General features: G+C 42.9%; 1 protein-coding gene across 13 annotated transcripts in view; it reads left to right on the top strand.

Moving 5' to 3' along the window:
* Window positions 1-15,602, top strand: part of TBC1D5 (TBC1 domain family member 5) — a 630,316-nt gene that overhangs the window by 584,248 nt on the left and 30,466 nt on the right. For all 13 annotated transcript variants that reach the window (XM_069088446.1, XM_069088447.1, XM_069088443.1 and 10 more), the window contains one exon: window positions 14,107-14,206. In XM_069088446.1, coding sequence (XP_068944547.1) covers window positions 14,107-14,206 — 100 coding nt within the window. The remainder of the gene's footprint in view (window positions 1-14,106; window positions 14,207-15,602) is intronic.

The following is a 15,602-nucleotide window of genomic DNA, read 5'->3' as shown; positions in this document are numbered from 1 at the left end:
CTCCAAAACATAGAGAAGTTAGGGAGAGGGCTGAGCTTTCACAAAGAAACAACAGGTTGATGTTAGGTGTGTTGAGTTTGAGATTCTGGAAGGATACCCAGTGACAGAGGTTCCCCAAGAGGTTGGAAATATGTGACTAGAGATAGTGTGAACTAAAGAAATCATGGAGGCGTAGGCTTCTTCCCTTCTTCAGGTCTTAAGAGTTGACCACATCAGAACAACTACCCCTAGTAAACACTGGTTGGAAAAAAACCTTCACGTTTAATTACCCCCCCCCCAGTATTTGTCCTTGACTATTTTAATGTCAATGCAATGCCTTGTCTCCATTATTAGGACACTGCGTTTGTTAGCTCCTAACTAAGTCAGCGTCACAGATTTAATCCTACATGAGACTTGTTTTGCATGCGCAGCAACTGTTTCCCTGATGTAGACTTCTCCCTTACTCTGCCCAGCTGACTCACAGATTTGTGCAACTGGACATTAGAAAGATAACAGAAAGTATCCTGGTTCAGTAAAGTCGTTTTATAACTACAGAGTCAACACGAAGGTCACTTAGTCAAGCCAAAAAGTATTTATCAAGCTTTTACTTTGTGCCAGGCAAGTGCTAAGTGCTCAGGCTACAAAGAAGAAAAAAATGAGGTCCCTGCCCTCCAGGAGCTCACATTCTAATGGAGAAGGTGACTTGCAAGCGATTCTTTATATGCTGATATAGACATACTCTGTATACATACCGAGTCAATGGATGGTCACCTAAGAGGGAAGACACTAGCAGTGGGGGACCAAGGAAGACTTCTAAAGAAGTGCTTGAGCTGAATCTGGAAAGAAACCAGGCCCATGGAGACTCTGTACATCATAATAGAACCTTGGCTAACCAGTGCGATTGTTGAATGCAGCATTTTAGTTAACTGAAGGTTAACCACTTAGAGTTATGTGCCAAAAACATAACATGGTGGCAATATCCTACAAGTCCAAAAGATGGAGATGTTTCCCAGAAAACTGCAAAAGGAGTCCATATGCACAGGTCTTTATACAATAGGAAGCTAGATATTTTTTCCTAAAGACAGAATTGGGAAATGAAATTAATTCACAAATGCTGTGTTTCCAGCATCAAAGTAGGGCTGTGAATCTTCAGTATGATGGCGGTCAGGTTTATCTACTTGTGCTTAATCTGCAGGGTTGTGGTTTTCATAAAAACATTAATAGTCAAAAAACTTTGGCTGTGTCTCACAGCAGTTTCTGAAACAACAAAGTCAGCAATTTAACTCAGGGAGAATTTGTGTTTCCCCCATTACAGACCCTCAGTTATGCCATACTCCAGTCTAGATTTCCAAGCCTGTGTAAAATTGGTTTCAGTTAAAGATTTGTGATATATAGCTTTTTCACCGGTGACATGTTATTTGGGATTATCCGTGTACCTGCTCTTTTTCTGTAATTGGATAACCAGGAGCTAGTTACACAAAAATTAGGCAAAGAACAAATAAGCAGTAAGAGTAAACATGAACCACCAAGTCCTCAGATCCCACACTCTTATTCTTACTACATGTAAATAAATGTGTGATCCCTTTCAGCCCTAATAATAATGGTAATAATAATAATAATAGCTAAGATTTATATAGCACCTACTATGTGCTAGGATTATTATGTTCTAAGCCCTTAATAAATATTCTCTCATTTCTTCCTGACAACCTTGGAAGGTAGGTGCTGTTATTATCTCCATTTTACATTTGAGGAAACTGAGGCAGATAGAGGTTAAGTGACTTGTCCAGGGGCCCTTAACTAGTAAGTGTCTGAGGCTAGATTTGAATGCAGGTCTCTACTGCATACCCACCTACCCGAGATCCCTGGTCCCAGGATCTGTTACTAGATGATCCTGAAGGTCATTTTCTGTACTAAAGCTACACTAAGTGTAGCCTATTTTAAGATCAACAAAACCAACTCTTTTTGTGTATGGAAATTCAAGTTTCAATCCCTCCTTCCTCTCCAGGCACATACACTTTAATCTGCATCCCCCCACTGTCTCAGAACCTCTTCTTCACTGCTACTGCAGAGTGATCCAAGTGTCACCCTTTACCAACCACTAAAACAGCCCAGGTAGGAAGAAGACCAAGGAGGAAAGCCCCCAGTCGAGGGAAGGAAGATTTTTTTTTCTTTAACAAAAAGAGCCCTGGTTGTGGGAGTCCAAGCCTCTGTGTCCTGGTCCCTGCTTTGCTCTGAGGCACATGGGAGGCAGGCAGTGTGGGGCAGTGAGCAGAACACCTCCCTTTACTATCAGAGACCCAGGCCTGGTTGACTCCCAGCTCTTCCTTACTTACTAAAGAATCCTCTTTAACTTGTCTAGACTAGGGTTTCCTCATCTCTAAAAGAGGAGACTGACCTGAGGGGCATCTAAGCTTCTTCCCAAATTTTGTGACAAATCAGTTGGTCACTTATTTTCTCTTGGCCTTTTTCTTCTTTTGTAAAATAAGGTTGGAGAAAATGCTCCCTGGGTCCCCTCCAGTCCTAACGTTCCATGTCTCGTTCAGCGTTCACTATATTGGGAAGAATGATGGCTTCTCTCAAGATGTATAGGAAGAAACCTGTATCCTGGAAGTACTACTCCGTGTGCTCTTTCTTCTTTGATCACTTACATTAGGACAAAATATCTTGAGATAGTACCTAGTAGGTCAGTCAGTAAGCATTTATTGTGTGCCTGCTGTGTGTGAGGCACTGTGCTAATTGCTGAGGATTCAAAGAAAGGTAAAAGACAGTCCCTGCCCTCTAGGAGCTTACAGTCTAATGAGAAAGCATATAAAAGGAAGCTGAAAAGAGTGGGGACCAGTAGGGGGCAGCGTGGGGGCCCCCTCCGTCAGTGGAGGCTGTGTGAGGAGCTCTCCAGGGTCTGCCTTCTGCAGTCTGAGGGAGGGCAGGGAAGGGCCAGGGGCAAGGAGGGAATTTCAGAGTTGTTTCAGCCTTGCTGGAAGAGGAGTTACAAGAGACAGTGGTGAGGTCCAGGAGATCGTGAGCACTCAGATATTTGTCAAATGAATGTATCATGAAATGTTTTATTTAGTTTTTAATCAAACAGGATAGTTTTGATTTGATGTCAGGCTTTGGGGTAGGGGGAGTGCTGAGTAAACTCAACATCTCTTTTCTAAATGTCTCTCTTATTTTACTTTTCCTAAGTAAAAGTTTCTCTTGTGTTTTTCTCGTTTCTCAAGTTTCAATTTGTGTTTTATCTCCTCTCATTTTATTCCTTTCTGTCTTGGATCAGTCCAGTTTGTATACTGGTATTTATTAGGGGGCTTGTGTACACAAAGCATGCGGTGAGAATCTATCCCCTTTACTTCCCTTTTCTTTTTAGCACTTTCTATTTCCTTTGTGACTTCTGGTTCCCCCATCTGCTTGGGTTTCTTTCTTCTTTCCTGTCTTCTATTTGCTATAGATTGTCTGTCCCTGCAGTCTCTAAATTGGGTGTCTGTTGGGTTCAGACACTCAGTGCCTCTGTGGGGACAGTTCTTCAAAGAGAACCTCCATACCCACTGGGGCAGGGTGAGGGGAACAGAACCCTCATGTACTAGAAATGTCTTAGAAAGAAAACTTTGTCCTTCACTTGTATGGGGGAAGCCTGGGAGAGGGCAGCCTTCAGAACATAACTGCCTACAGTAAGATCCAGGTAAAGGGCTTATTCCCTAAATAACCCTAATAACCCTAAAAAAAACTGCTGAAATTGAACCTCACACTTGCTGCAGTTTGAATCAAGAACAGCAGGAAGGTTGCAATCAATAATGAAGTCAGATTATTCAAGAGCTATAAACATAATGGGCTTTCAAGTCTTCTTTTGGCAGTTTCCAAATTACTTATGAAGTAACAATGAGAGAAGAATATGAAATGACAGAATTTGACAGCGCACAGTAAGCACTTAATGAGTGTTTATTGATCTGATTGATATAGAGCAGTCATAAAATCTGAAGAGAAAATCTCTATACGAAACACAAACTGTCACTACAATCCAAAAGTTGACCTGTGTGTAAAAGAACCACATATTTCAAATAACAGTTCAAGATTTTCAAGGAAAAACAATCTGATGAGCAGTTGATTATCAAGAGCCAACATTGAAGTCAGTTCATTTGCATGAAATGAAATTGAGAGGTGAGGAAAGAAGAGTTGGACAGGAATTCCTAGAATGTCCAAGGGCAAGGGAGGGCCCCAGGGCATATCCACCCCTCTCTCCATTTTACAGATGAGGACACTGAGGCCCAGACAGTTTCTTGGCTTAAGGAGTACAAGAAGTTAAAAAGAAATAGACAAGTAAGAGGGAAGTACAAGGAAGCAAGCCTTGTTAGACTAGACAGGGAGGGACAGCAGGCAGGCGGAGAAGCAGAAAGAAGCCGGCCCTCCCTCACGGATCTGGAAATAACCCAGCCAACACCAAATCGCGCCTTGGTTAGGCGGCACTCTGATGTTCCCTTATTGCTCACGCTATACTTTTCCCCCAATCATTTTGATTTTGTTTTGTTGTTCAGTCACGTCCAACTCTTTGTGACCCCATTTGGGGTTTTCTTGGCAAAGATACTGGAGGAGTTTGCCATTTTATAAATGAGAAAACTGAGGCAAACAGGGCTAGGTGACTTGCCTAGGGTCATACAGCTAAAAAGTGTCTGAGACTGAATTTGAACTCAGCTCTTCCTAACTCTGGGCCCAGCTCTCTATCCACTGAGCCACCTAGCTGCCCCATTATAATAGCATTTCACCAATGATTTGCCTGAGAGTTATCTCACAAAAATCTCAGTTCAAAGATCTGTGTCCATTTGCTCATCATGAGTCCCAGGCTCAGAGAACTTTAAGTTGAAGGGAATCTTGGAGATAGCCAGCCCCAATCCTCTAATTTACAGATGAAGAGCCTTGAGTCCCTGAGGAGCTGCTTCCTATCCAAAGCTGCTCAGCCAGTGAGCATCAGAGCAGAGATCTGAGCCCATGCTTTGACTCCAGATCCGGCTGCTTCCTCTGCCCTAGATCTCAGAAGATGAACTTGCCATCTTCATTGTCTCATTCTCTCCGTCCCCTTCTGCCCAGCTTTAAGGGCTCAGAAGTGTGTACTGGCTGCATCTCTCCCCTGCTCTCAAAGATAGCAGGACTAGAGAAGGAAGGCCAGAAGCCAGATCAAGGGCTACAGAAAAGCCCCTTCCTTCACTCTGGGGAGCCGTGTTTGGGGGACACAAGTCCTAGAACAGCATAGCTTAGAGCCTCATGAACATATTTTCTTACCATTATTTTGGCTCAGGGCAGAGCTGTTTTCAGTCTTATCAAAATTAAGTCACTTATTAAATGACCCAAAACACTAAAGTGTGAGCTTTTCTGCCGATGGGGGTAATGGACACCATGGACATTGACAAATGTGTCTAAAAAGGGAGAGCTAAGACGGCACTGGGACCAGAAACCATGTCATGTGCCCAGCACATAGTAAGCACTTAGTGCATGTTTCCCCTCTTCCTTCCTTCCATGTAAGGACTGATTAAAGGATCCAGGGAGGTTAGGTTGTATTTGTTTGCATGTTGTCTCCTGCTTTGGATTGTAAGCTCCTTGAAGGGAGGGGCTATCTTTTGCCTTTTTTTTTTTATCTCCAGCACTTAACACAGTGCCTAGCACATAGTAGGCCATAAATATGTGTGTGTGTAAAAATTTTTTTTTGCTTTTTGGAGGGGGAAGGCAGGGCAATTGGGGTTAAGTGACTTGCCCAAGGTCACATGGCTAGTAAGTGTTAAATGTCTGAGGTTGGATTTGAACTCAGGTCCTCCTGACTCCAGTGCGGGTTGGTGTTCTATTCACTGTGCCACCTAGCCACCCCATAGGCCATAAATATTGTTTGTTTGATAAAAGAGAAGACTCAGAGAGAGACATTGCAAACATTTGAAGGAATGGCTCACAAGAGAGATCAGCTACCTGTGTTTGGAGAGCAGAACCTTAGTAGGACAGGTGCCAGCCCAGTGGAGGGAGGAGAGAACTTCCTAACAATCAGAACTGTCTAAAAATGTAATGGACTGCCTCAGAAAGGGATGAGTAACCTGTCATAGGAGGCCGCCCGCCTGCCTGCCTCTCAGGGATGTGGGCTGGGGAAAAGGAGCTTGACTAAATGGATGGGCAACCTTGGAGGCCCTGTCCAACCTTAAGATTCTGTCACAGCAGAAAAAAAAGTCAAGTTTGTCTTCTTTCCCTTTCTTAGAGGTATGTTAGTTTGCTATGAGCTCAGCCAAATTCTGCTACTCTGGGAATAAGCTGGTCACAGCATTTACAAGAGGTCATTGAATAACCGGCCTGACTTCATGGGTGGAGGTTCAACCTCCTAAAGTTAGTAAAGTCACTTAGTGCCCTGGAGGAGTCTTTATAAATTTTGAAAAAGTGACCCTCTGCTTTAGTGGAGAGGATTTCCACACCAGGAGTTCCATACCCTGGGAAAATCACAGGTTCTACCCAAAGAAAACGCTAATGCGGAGAAAGCATCAGAGGACACCACAGAAACCTGGAACACTGAAAAGTCCTCCAGTGATTGTACATAGAAGTGGCTTAGTGGTTTTTATTTGTGTTCATTTGGCTTTTGAAAGAGTTGCACAGAAAATTTTTAAGCCCCAAGATCTGGAGTGTTCCAAAGGAGTTCAAGGCCATAATGGTTCCTCTTTGTATTTTACAAAGCGCTTTTCTCCCAGCCACCCTGTGAGGTAGACATTGCCCTTATGTGTTACTTGTATTTCATAGCCAAAGAAATTAAACTTCAGAGATAGGAAGCAATTTTTCCCGATGTCACTCAGCTAATAAGGGGCAGAGTCCCGCTGTAGAGCCCCCCTGCTGTGACCTTTTTGCTCCACAGCTACCTCACAGAGCAGGTTTTAGAATTACATAAGATCTGCCTAATTATGCAAACCAAAGGCTCCAAAATGTTGTTATCCTGGTTGCCAACATCTGGTGCCTGCTGAGGATCAGATTAGAGCTGAAAGAATCATAACCTTTGGATAAATAACATGGAAAAAATATGGTTTTGAAGCCTCCAGAATAGATAACATTGTACAGTGCATCTTGCATGGCTTTAAATAAAAATTCATCCACTATTACATCACTTACCACAGGAGGATCTTTTTCTAGGCTCTCAGTTCACTATTTTTAGTTTTTCTTTATTATTCATAGCCTTCTAGCCTGGAATATATAGATATACTAATGATATACACATATATTATATATATAAATTTTTTGCTGTTGTTGTTTGGTCATTTCAGTCATGATAAGTCCAGTGATCTTTCCAATATTTGTTGTTGTTAAATTGTTTTGGTTGTGTCTGACTCTTTGTGACCCCATTTGGGGTTTTCTTGGCAAAGATATTTGAGTAATTTGCCATTCCATTTTCCAGCTCATTTTACATATAGGGAAACTGAGGCAAACAGGGTTAAGTGACTTGCCCAGGGTCATGCGGCTTATACATGTCTGAGGCCTGAATCCATTTGACCACTTAATATCCATTAGCTTTTACAAAAGGATATTTACTTCCAAGATACACTCAAGAACAAGAATACAAACATTTTCCCCTTCACCCCAGGGTGCACTTTTCCCTATAACCACCTCCATCTCTAGTCAGAGTTGATTCACTATGTGAATTCCTACGTGACATTGGTCTCCACAAGTTCACATCCAGATGCGGCATTGGCATTGGAGGAGTCATTGTCTCAGCTGCCCCTGGGGTAAGTCCCAAAGGTTCCTCAGGGTAGTCGTGTTGGGCTGGCTTCAAAGACCAGACCCTGATCACAGAGATGCCAAAACCTTTCAGAACTCACACAGGATGAGTCTCCAGTCCTTTCATCTAAAGTGGAAAACACTGACAACACAGAGGCACAGCATTGGTAGGCCTCAGCAGGGAGAAGGCCCAAGACCCTCCCCCTTGCAGCATTGTGTCTCACCAGAAACTTCTCATGAAGGAGTCAGATTAAGGGGGAGAAGCCAAGGAGAAGGTGGTGGATACTGTGGCCGGTCACTGGTGCCTTTTGAAGGCCCTCCTCGTGCTGGCAGTAGGGCTTATTGTAAGCCTTGTCTCTGTCTCTTCCTATGTCTTTATGTCTGTCTGTCTCTCTGTCTATCTGTCTCTCTCTCTCTCTCTCTCTCTCTCTCTTTCTCTTTCTCTCTGTCTCTTTTGTGTGTTTAATTGCACTAGAAATGAGACTTTCCTTTGGGAGTTTGGGAAGCCTTATTTCCTCCTAGTAACACAACACACTTTATCCCTCAGACAAAACTCCAGAATTTTCTCCCATAAGTCACACGAATCTGTGTTATAATAGGAAGAATAAAGAGACCAGGAAGAATAATTGATGCCAAATGACTTTTATTTGAGAAAGAAATCTTTTTTAAAAAGTATTTGAAATATGTCTCCAAGTACAGCTATAATATGTCCAGCCTCTGAGATTCTGAAAATCCTAGGTCAGCTACTGCAAACTTCCTGTCTTCCAGTTTGATTGTCTTAAAAAAACTGAGAGGAAAAAAAACAAATGCCCTGGGCTTCTTTGCTCATCACTGCTTTTGCTTCCTCTATCCAGATTCTCTCTAATATGCCAAAGAGTAGACAGAAGTGACCATTCCATTTGAGAACTCAAGTCCTAATAACCCTAACCTGAATAGATTAATACCACAGAATCACAAATATTAAACTCATGACTGTTTTAACAATTGAACGCCTAAGGTAGTCTCTTCAATGATAGCATCATGCTCACCTACACCATGTGCCAAAATCTGCAACTAGAAAACGTGTTTCTGATGAGAAATCCTATAAACTGGTGCTTTCAACCTCCTCTGCTCTGGCTAGATATCAAAGACAAATGAGGACATACACTTAATACCATAAATTACCTTATCTTGTATTTTTAGAAAACTCTCACAATCAAATGAATGAAATAAATTAGTTTAAAGTCAGTTTTAGAATATGACCCTGAGCTCCTGAAAGGCTTTAGCTCCTAAGTTACATTTTCCTATTTTTAAGCATCTGGTTATGTTCAAAGGTCAAGGCAATTCGCTAAACATTTGGTTTTTATGTTATATTTATAAGACTGACTTAAAGAAAAAAGTGACTTAAATTTTCAATGCTTCTAGCATTCTTTTTGGATTAAAGGAAATGAAGCTACAGGTCTCAAATTTTAGTGAGAAGACATCCTGTGATAGAATTAGCATTGAATGAAAACTAAAATATTGAGTGTAAGTCTTGGCCACACTTTCAATGACTTTGCACCCTTGGGAAGTCACTTCAGCTCTCTGGGGACTCATCTTCCCCATCTGTAAAATGAGTACATTGTTTTTCAAAGTCCTTGCTAGCTATAACACCTATACTTCTTTGACTTATTTTCAGTGTATAGTGGTGAAAGGTGAAAGGAGAGTTAAGGCGCTGTTGAATGACCTCAAGTCCAGTTCACACCTACTTAGTCTGTGTGATACATGAAAAGTTAATCAGATGGGCATGGATTTTAGCTCCACAACGTGTTAAGTCCAACCTCTCTTAATAAAGTGGGATAGCTGGGAGGCACTGATTCGCTTAGTGTCACATGGACACATACAGGAGCCAGGATTTAAAATCAGGTTCTGTGTTTGCCAATCTAATATGCTTGCCCCTCACCATGAGTGTAGGGATTTTTTTTTAATGGCTGATATGGATTTATTAGGAAGCTTCTTAGTCATGGGGAATAGAAAACTGTGCAAAGAAGAGCTCAAAAATTTCTGGTTTCTAAGAAGCATTAAGCATCATGCCATAAACAATGCTTTTCCTAAGTCCCAATGTCACCGCCAAGATGGCCATACCCAAGTGAACAATTCCAGCACAAGATACCTTTCAGGGGTTGGTTACCAAAGGCAGGAAGAAAGGGTACAAAACTGTAAATGTGATCAAGAGATTAACTTCATAGCTATAATCCCAGGATACTTCAAGAGGGGGTAGCAGCTACCTAGTAGACCTGAGTGGCTGAGCCACAACAAACAAAATATTCACACAAACAGAAGGGAGCAAGCAAGGAGAAGTGTTTCAAGATGGAGATCTTACTGGCAAATGCTACAGGCAACCCAGTAGTGGTAAACACTGATTTTTAAAAAGGTCACACGCAAGTCCTGCCACAAAGGGATAAAAACACTTAAAGAGTCCACAGCCACATCCAAACTGGGAAATTGAGGGCTATCCATGACTTCCAGATTTCCAACAGTCTCAAGACCCAATTTTCTACAGTGCCCAAAGTACCAAAATGTTCTCAACAATCCAGTGACCCTTGCCAATGGTTTGGTGTCCTCAGTGTTCAAGACCCCAGCATCAAAGCTCTGGGGGAAGCTGCAATAGCCATATCTCTCTCAACCCCCATCTTTTTCCCTCCAAAGAGGCTGTCTAACATCATCATTGACAAGTGAGTGTAGGGATTCTTAAAGACTGAGAAATGTTACTTTCTACACAATTCCTGAAATATGCCCTGCTTTTGCACCACAGTCTCACTCTGAGCTGCCTTTCTGGTCTTATCTTACCATTCTGTCCTACATTTAAGCCAAACTGGACTTGTGTGAAGTTGTGGTTTCCTGTTGACAGACTACTCACCATTCCCGTATTTCAGCTTCCCTCTGTTACTGGAATGAGTCCCTTTCCCATTTCTTCCCATGTCTCTGTTGAGATCCCTCCTTTCCTCCAGTCCTACCCCATTAGTTAACTAGCTGTATAGCCCAGCAGTTGGAGTGGAAAGAGGCCTGAATTCAAATCCCGCCTCAGACACTGACAAGCTGTTTGTGCAGGGGCCGAGCTGCCCGGTGGCTCTTAGCCCCAGTCTCCTCATGATAAAATGAGAAGACCAGCATCCTCTTCATAGGGCTAGGGTGCGGATCCGCGAGATGCCATGTGCGAAGAGGACTTGGCAGACCTCATTGTGCTGTCTGGGCCATCTTTGATTCTCCCCCTGCCAAGTCTGGCTGTGATCTCTCCACCCTCGCCAGTCCATCCTCCACCCTGAGCCCATCTTGCTGCTCTTGGAGCCATGGCTCTGACACACCTTTCCTACCCCAGAGGCTCCTTGCTTCCCTCGACCTGCCTTTGGCTTTTCAAGTTCTCCACAGTCAGGCTCCAGACGACCTCTCCAGGCCAGTGATCTGTGACTTCTTACCACGCACGTCACGGTCCAGCCAAACTGGGGCTGGCTCTTGCTCTTCTCCTTCCACGCCTCTCTGTCTCCCTTCTTCCCATCCTTGGGCAGGCACTCCCCACGCCTGGAATGCGCTTCCTCCTCCAAGTTGACCTTGTTCTTCTCTGCCGTGCACAATCCATGGTTCCCGCAAAGTTCAGCATAGGGGCCACTTCCTGCAAAAATCTGCCCTGCTTCCCCTGCTGTTAGTGCCCTCTGCCTGGAAATTACTATCCATCTACATGCATGGATGTGTATAAATATATATGTATATATGTGCATACTTTATATACAAATATACATATACACACATATAACTACTTTATACGTGTATGTTATATTTGTATAAAATTTATGTGTGTGTGTCTATAAAGTATATATACATATAAGTGTGTGTGTGTGTTATTCCCTTTTCTGTGTTTATTTTGCATTTCCCCCAACAGAATATAAGCTGCATAAGGACAGGGACTCTTCTCCTTTTGTCTTTGGTCCCTTGGCACCGAGTTCAGGACACATTGTAGGTGCTTAGTCAATGCTTCCTTTGACGATAGATACATTATTTCATCTTTCAGTGCCTCTGGACTCTCTAGGGCTCTAAGATGTGGATGAGTTGCTGATCATAGGGAGAGGAATGTTTACGCCAGGAACTCTCCAGAACTGCTCTGTAAGCTCAATGAGTGGACTTCTTGCATCTTACTTTATTTCATGAACGTACCTACTGTAGCTAGCAGAGTGGCATTGACAAAGGCCAAGTCTGAGGGCTTAAAGGAGAAGGATGGGTGGTCTTGGGGACTAACATCGACTTTCCACCATAGCCAGTAATGACTTGCTTATGTTTGCATTGCCTCTTAAAGACCACCAAGCATTTGTATGTGTCCTGTCTCATTTGGTTCTCACAGTAACCCTGTGGGGCAGATGAGGCATCATTACACAGCCTCAGCTATAGGAAGGGATAAAAGTATCCCTGCTTTCCAGAGATGATATCTTGAGGCTGAAATAAGTGTGTTGCAAACCTTAAAGCTCTCTATGAATATATAAGTAGCCCTCTATAAATAGTTATGATCATTATTACTGTCATTCTTCTTAGAGACCAAGTTTCATAACCCCAGGGTTCCTCCCATTGTACTAGGGTACATCTCTCTGCCATAGTTTCCAGTGTATATGTCCCTGGCCTTGTGACAAAGAGGCAAGAGAGGGGGCTGAAGCTATAAAATCACTTTGGAAGCTTGCCTTCCTCCTTCCCATGGTGTAGCTATCTGCCTAACTGTGAGTATAGTCTCTAGAAGGCATCAGAATATTCTGTGACAAAGAAAATCCAGTCTTCAGTAGATTTTTCTGCAAAAATTCATTTCTAAAATTGCAGCTGTGCCCATTTTCTCTCAAAAACATTTTTGATGTAAGTTCCTAAGGCACCATTTTCTAGAGGTACCAGCAGATAAAAGCAGAGCTTTTCAGCCCTGGAACATCTGTGTTGTTAAAATGAAAAACACCTGCTACAAGTCACCTTTCCAGCCATTAAATTACACAAATCCACTCTTAAAGCAAACTGCACTAACTCCCCAAAGGGGAAAAAAAATTGCTTTGCTGATATGATTTTTCTTTCTCATTAACTATACAAAGAGATCATAGATCTCTGAGAAGCCAGGCATCTGAATGTATAAGGTAGGTCCTCCCCGCTCCTCTCTGGTGCCCCACGGTAGTCTCTAGTTTTACTAATCTAGCCTTCAGTAAATGCAGAGAGCAGCTTGCAGTTCTCTTAGGGAAATGTCTGTAATCTTCTGAGTCTAGTTAGCATTCTTCTGTGGGAAATACTTCAGGAACTAAAGGATCCAAATGCCTTGGTGTGCAAGCCCTACAACCCAAAAAGATCTCAGCCTGTACCTGCCAGAGTGGACTTTGTGAGTTAACATGAATGTCTGTGACTTGCCTGATGATGAACCTTAGACCTGGGACAATAGACATACAGTCTGTGGCTTGGTTGTTTCTATTTTTAGGCCTAAACTTATTTCTATTCTGTCAAGGCCCTCCTGTTTGCAGTATACTGTGCCCAGAGCTAAAGCAGATTTTTAGGGCAACTGGGCAACTTTCAGCTAAAAATTTTCCTTTAAACAAAATTAGAAGGAGCGGTTAGGTGGCGCAGTGAATAGAGCACCAGCCCTGGGGTCAGGAGGACCTGAGTTCAAATTCAGCCTCAGACACTTAACACTTACTAGCCCTTGTGACCTTGGGCAAGTCACTTAACCCCAATTCCCCTGCATTCCCCCCTCCAAAAAAAATTAGAATTGGAACTCAAAACCTTAAATAAAAGTGTATAAAAAAATAAATAAATCCAGTCTCAAAAAAATAAAATGAAAAAAAAAACATTTGCCTATTCTTAGTTACCCTCTTATATATTATCCAAATAATTTTATTTAGTCTTTAATGTGTTTACCTCCAAATTGTCTCTAAAATATTTATCTCTGCATTATTCTCTCTCATTTTGTGGCACAAAGGATATATATCGCTTGTTTTATGAGCCCTTATGTGTGTTCTCGAATAAAACTCAAAGTGATTTTAGTGCTTTGGGAGCACTAAGCATTTTAAGAGGTCTTCCTTATCCTCTTGTAGATTCTTGGGATTTCATTTCATACACCTGCCTCTCACTAGCAAAAACATAATTTATAATAACCTGCCTCCAGTGAGCATGGAGCTGTTTGTGAAATTCATTGAATATTTATTAAGCAACTTTTTCTCAATTTTATTGCTTAATATTGGTTGAGTATATGAAACCACCACTAAATTATGAAATTCACAGACTAGGCCTGTTCTTTTTCCCTGCCTGCTTCTGACAAACTTCTGTCATAGACCAAAACCAGATTATTTTGTCTCTCTATAGTGTTCCAACCTTTTTGAGCATATTGGGAGTTTTATTTTTTAGCTTTGTTTTTATTTGAATGCCTTGATTTTTTTTTTATTTTAGGAAGAGGAATTAGAAGCTCAAATTTCATTTCTGCAAGGACAGCTGAATGACCTGGAGGCCATGTGCAAGTACTGTGCGAAGATGATGCACACTCACCTGGGTGCGTGAGTATTCTGGCCTTTCTGAGTGTGACCATTGGTTTGTCTGAAGCTTCCCGACCAGGAGTGATGGCTCCTTAATGTTCTCCCTGTCTTTGACTCCAGTGCTCCTGGGGTCCCGGCTCCGTCTGGAGTGTCTGATGGGGGCTGCTGGCTCATAAAGCACTTTGACATGTTCTATGCAGCTTCCTTCCTCAAGCTGAGATGTATGCCTGTTCCACGTGGGATGTCTTGTGATGATCCTTCTTTCTGCTCAGCTGTGGCTGTGTGGCTGTTTCCTGATGCAGTGACCCTTGCCCTGACACAGCTTTCTCCCCACACACAACCCCTATACAATTTCCTTTGGCACCAGATTCACTGGTGAAAATTCTTCCCTTCCCAAAACCTGGCTGACCCCAGCTTCTCTGACACAGCTTCTAGAGTTGCAGCCAATGAGAAGCCAGAGCCACGTGGGCCCTGAGCCTCTCAGACTTGGTGGGTGCCTGCTATACCACAAATGTACTCTGGTGATTGACCTCCTGGACACACCAGGATGAGGGGAACCATCCCTCGCTGTATAGCCTCGCTGTGTGGGCACAGTCAAACTTCTCCTTTGTGAAATGGTCAGGGCCTCTCAACTGCCTCGTTTTGTCCCCAAATCGAGCTTGAGCCGAGAGTGCTGGCTCTTAATGCAGAGAACATGTTGCAGTGTCTGTAACCCAAGCCTCCATCTTTTTTTCCCCTGGTTCACCCTGTCCTGTGCACTCTCTTCCTGTCAAGCTCTTTCACAGGAAGGACTTTGCTCGAGACCAGAACATGGACCAAGGCCTTGTTTCTTTCAGCATGGGGGTATATGCGTTCGCTTTGGCTTGATCCCCAGCCTTTTCCCACCTTCTGGCCTTCTCTTTCTTATTTTCCTTTTATGTCCATCTTACACACACACACACACACACACACACACACACACACACACACACACACACACACACACACACACCCCAGGTTTTTTTTAGTGGTATTGTGATCAAATCCCTGCCTTGAACAGGAGACCTTCAGAGAGTCATAACAATGTTTCATAGAATCCATCTGTCCACACAGGACCTGTGCACTCATTTCAGATATAAAAACCATCAGACCACAGATTCTAGTTAAGAAGAACTAGAGAGAAGACTGGTCCAAACCCCTCCTGTTACAGATGAGGGAACTGAGGCTCATGGAGATGCCCTGACTTTCCCAGGGTCACAAGTGGTCAAGTAAAGAGGCAGGATTCAATCCCAGGTCCACTGCTTCCAAACCCAGTATTGTTGCTGCCTTTCTTCCCTTATATATGGAGTCTCAGGGACATTAAGCCTTCAAGAAGCTTATAATCACTTTGGGGAGATGAGATGGATACATCTAGAAGATGCCCAATGATGCTCC

Source organism: Petaurus breviceps, unplaced genomic scaffold (genome assembly GCF_028583685.1).
Source record: "Petaurus breviceps papuanus isolate PSGF00001 unplaced genomic scaffold, PetGlider_PUasm1.0 185, whole genome shotgun sequence".
In the NCBI taxonomy this organism is placed as follows: domain Eukaryota; kingdom Metazoa; phylum Chordata; class Mammalia; order Diprotodontia; family Petauridae; genus Petaurus; species Petaurus breviceps.
The sequence above is the reverse complement of the archived record's forward strand: the minus strand, read 5'-3'. Positions and strand labels throughout refer to the sequence as shown.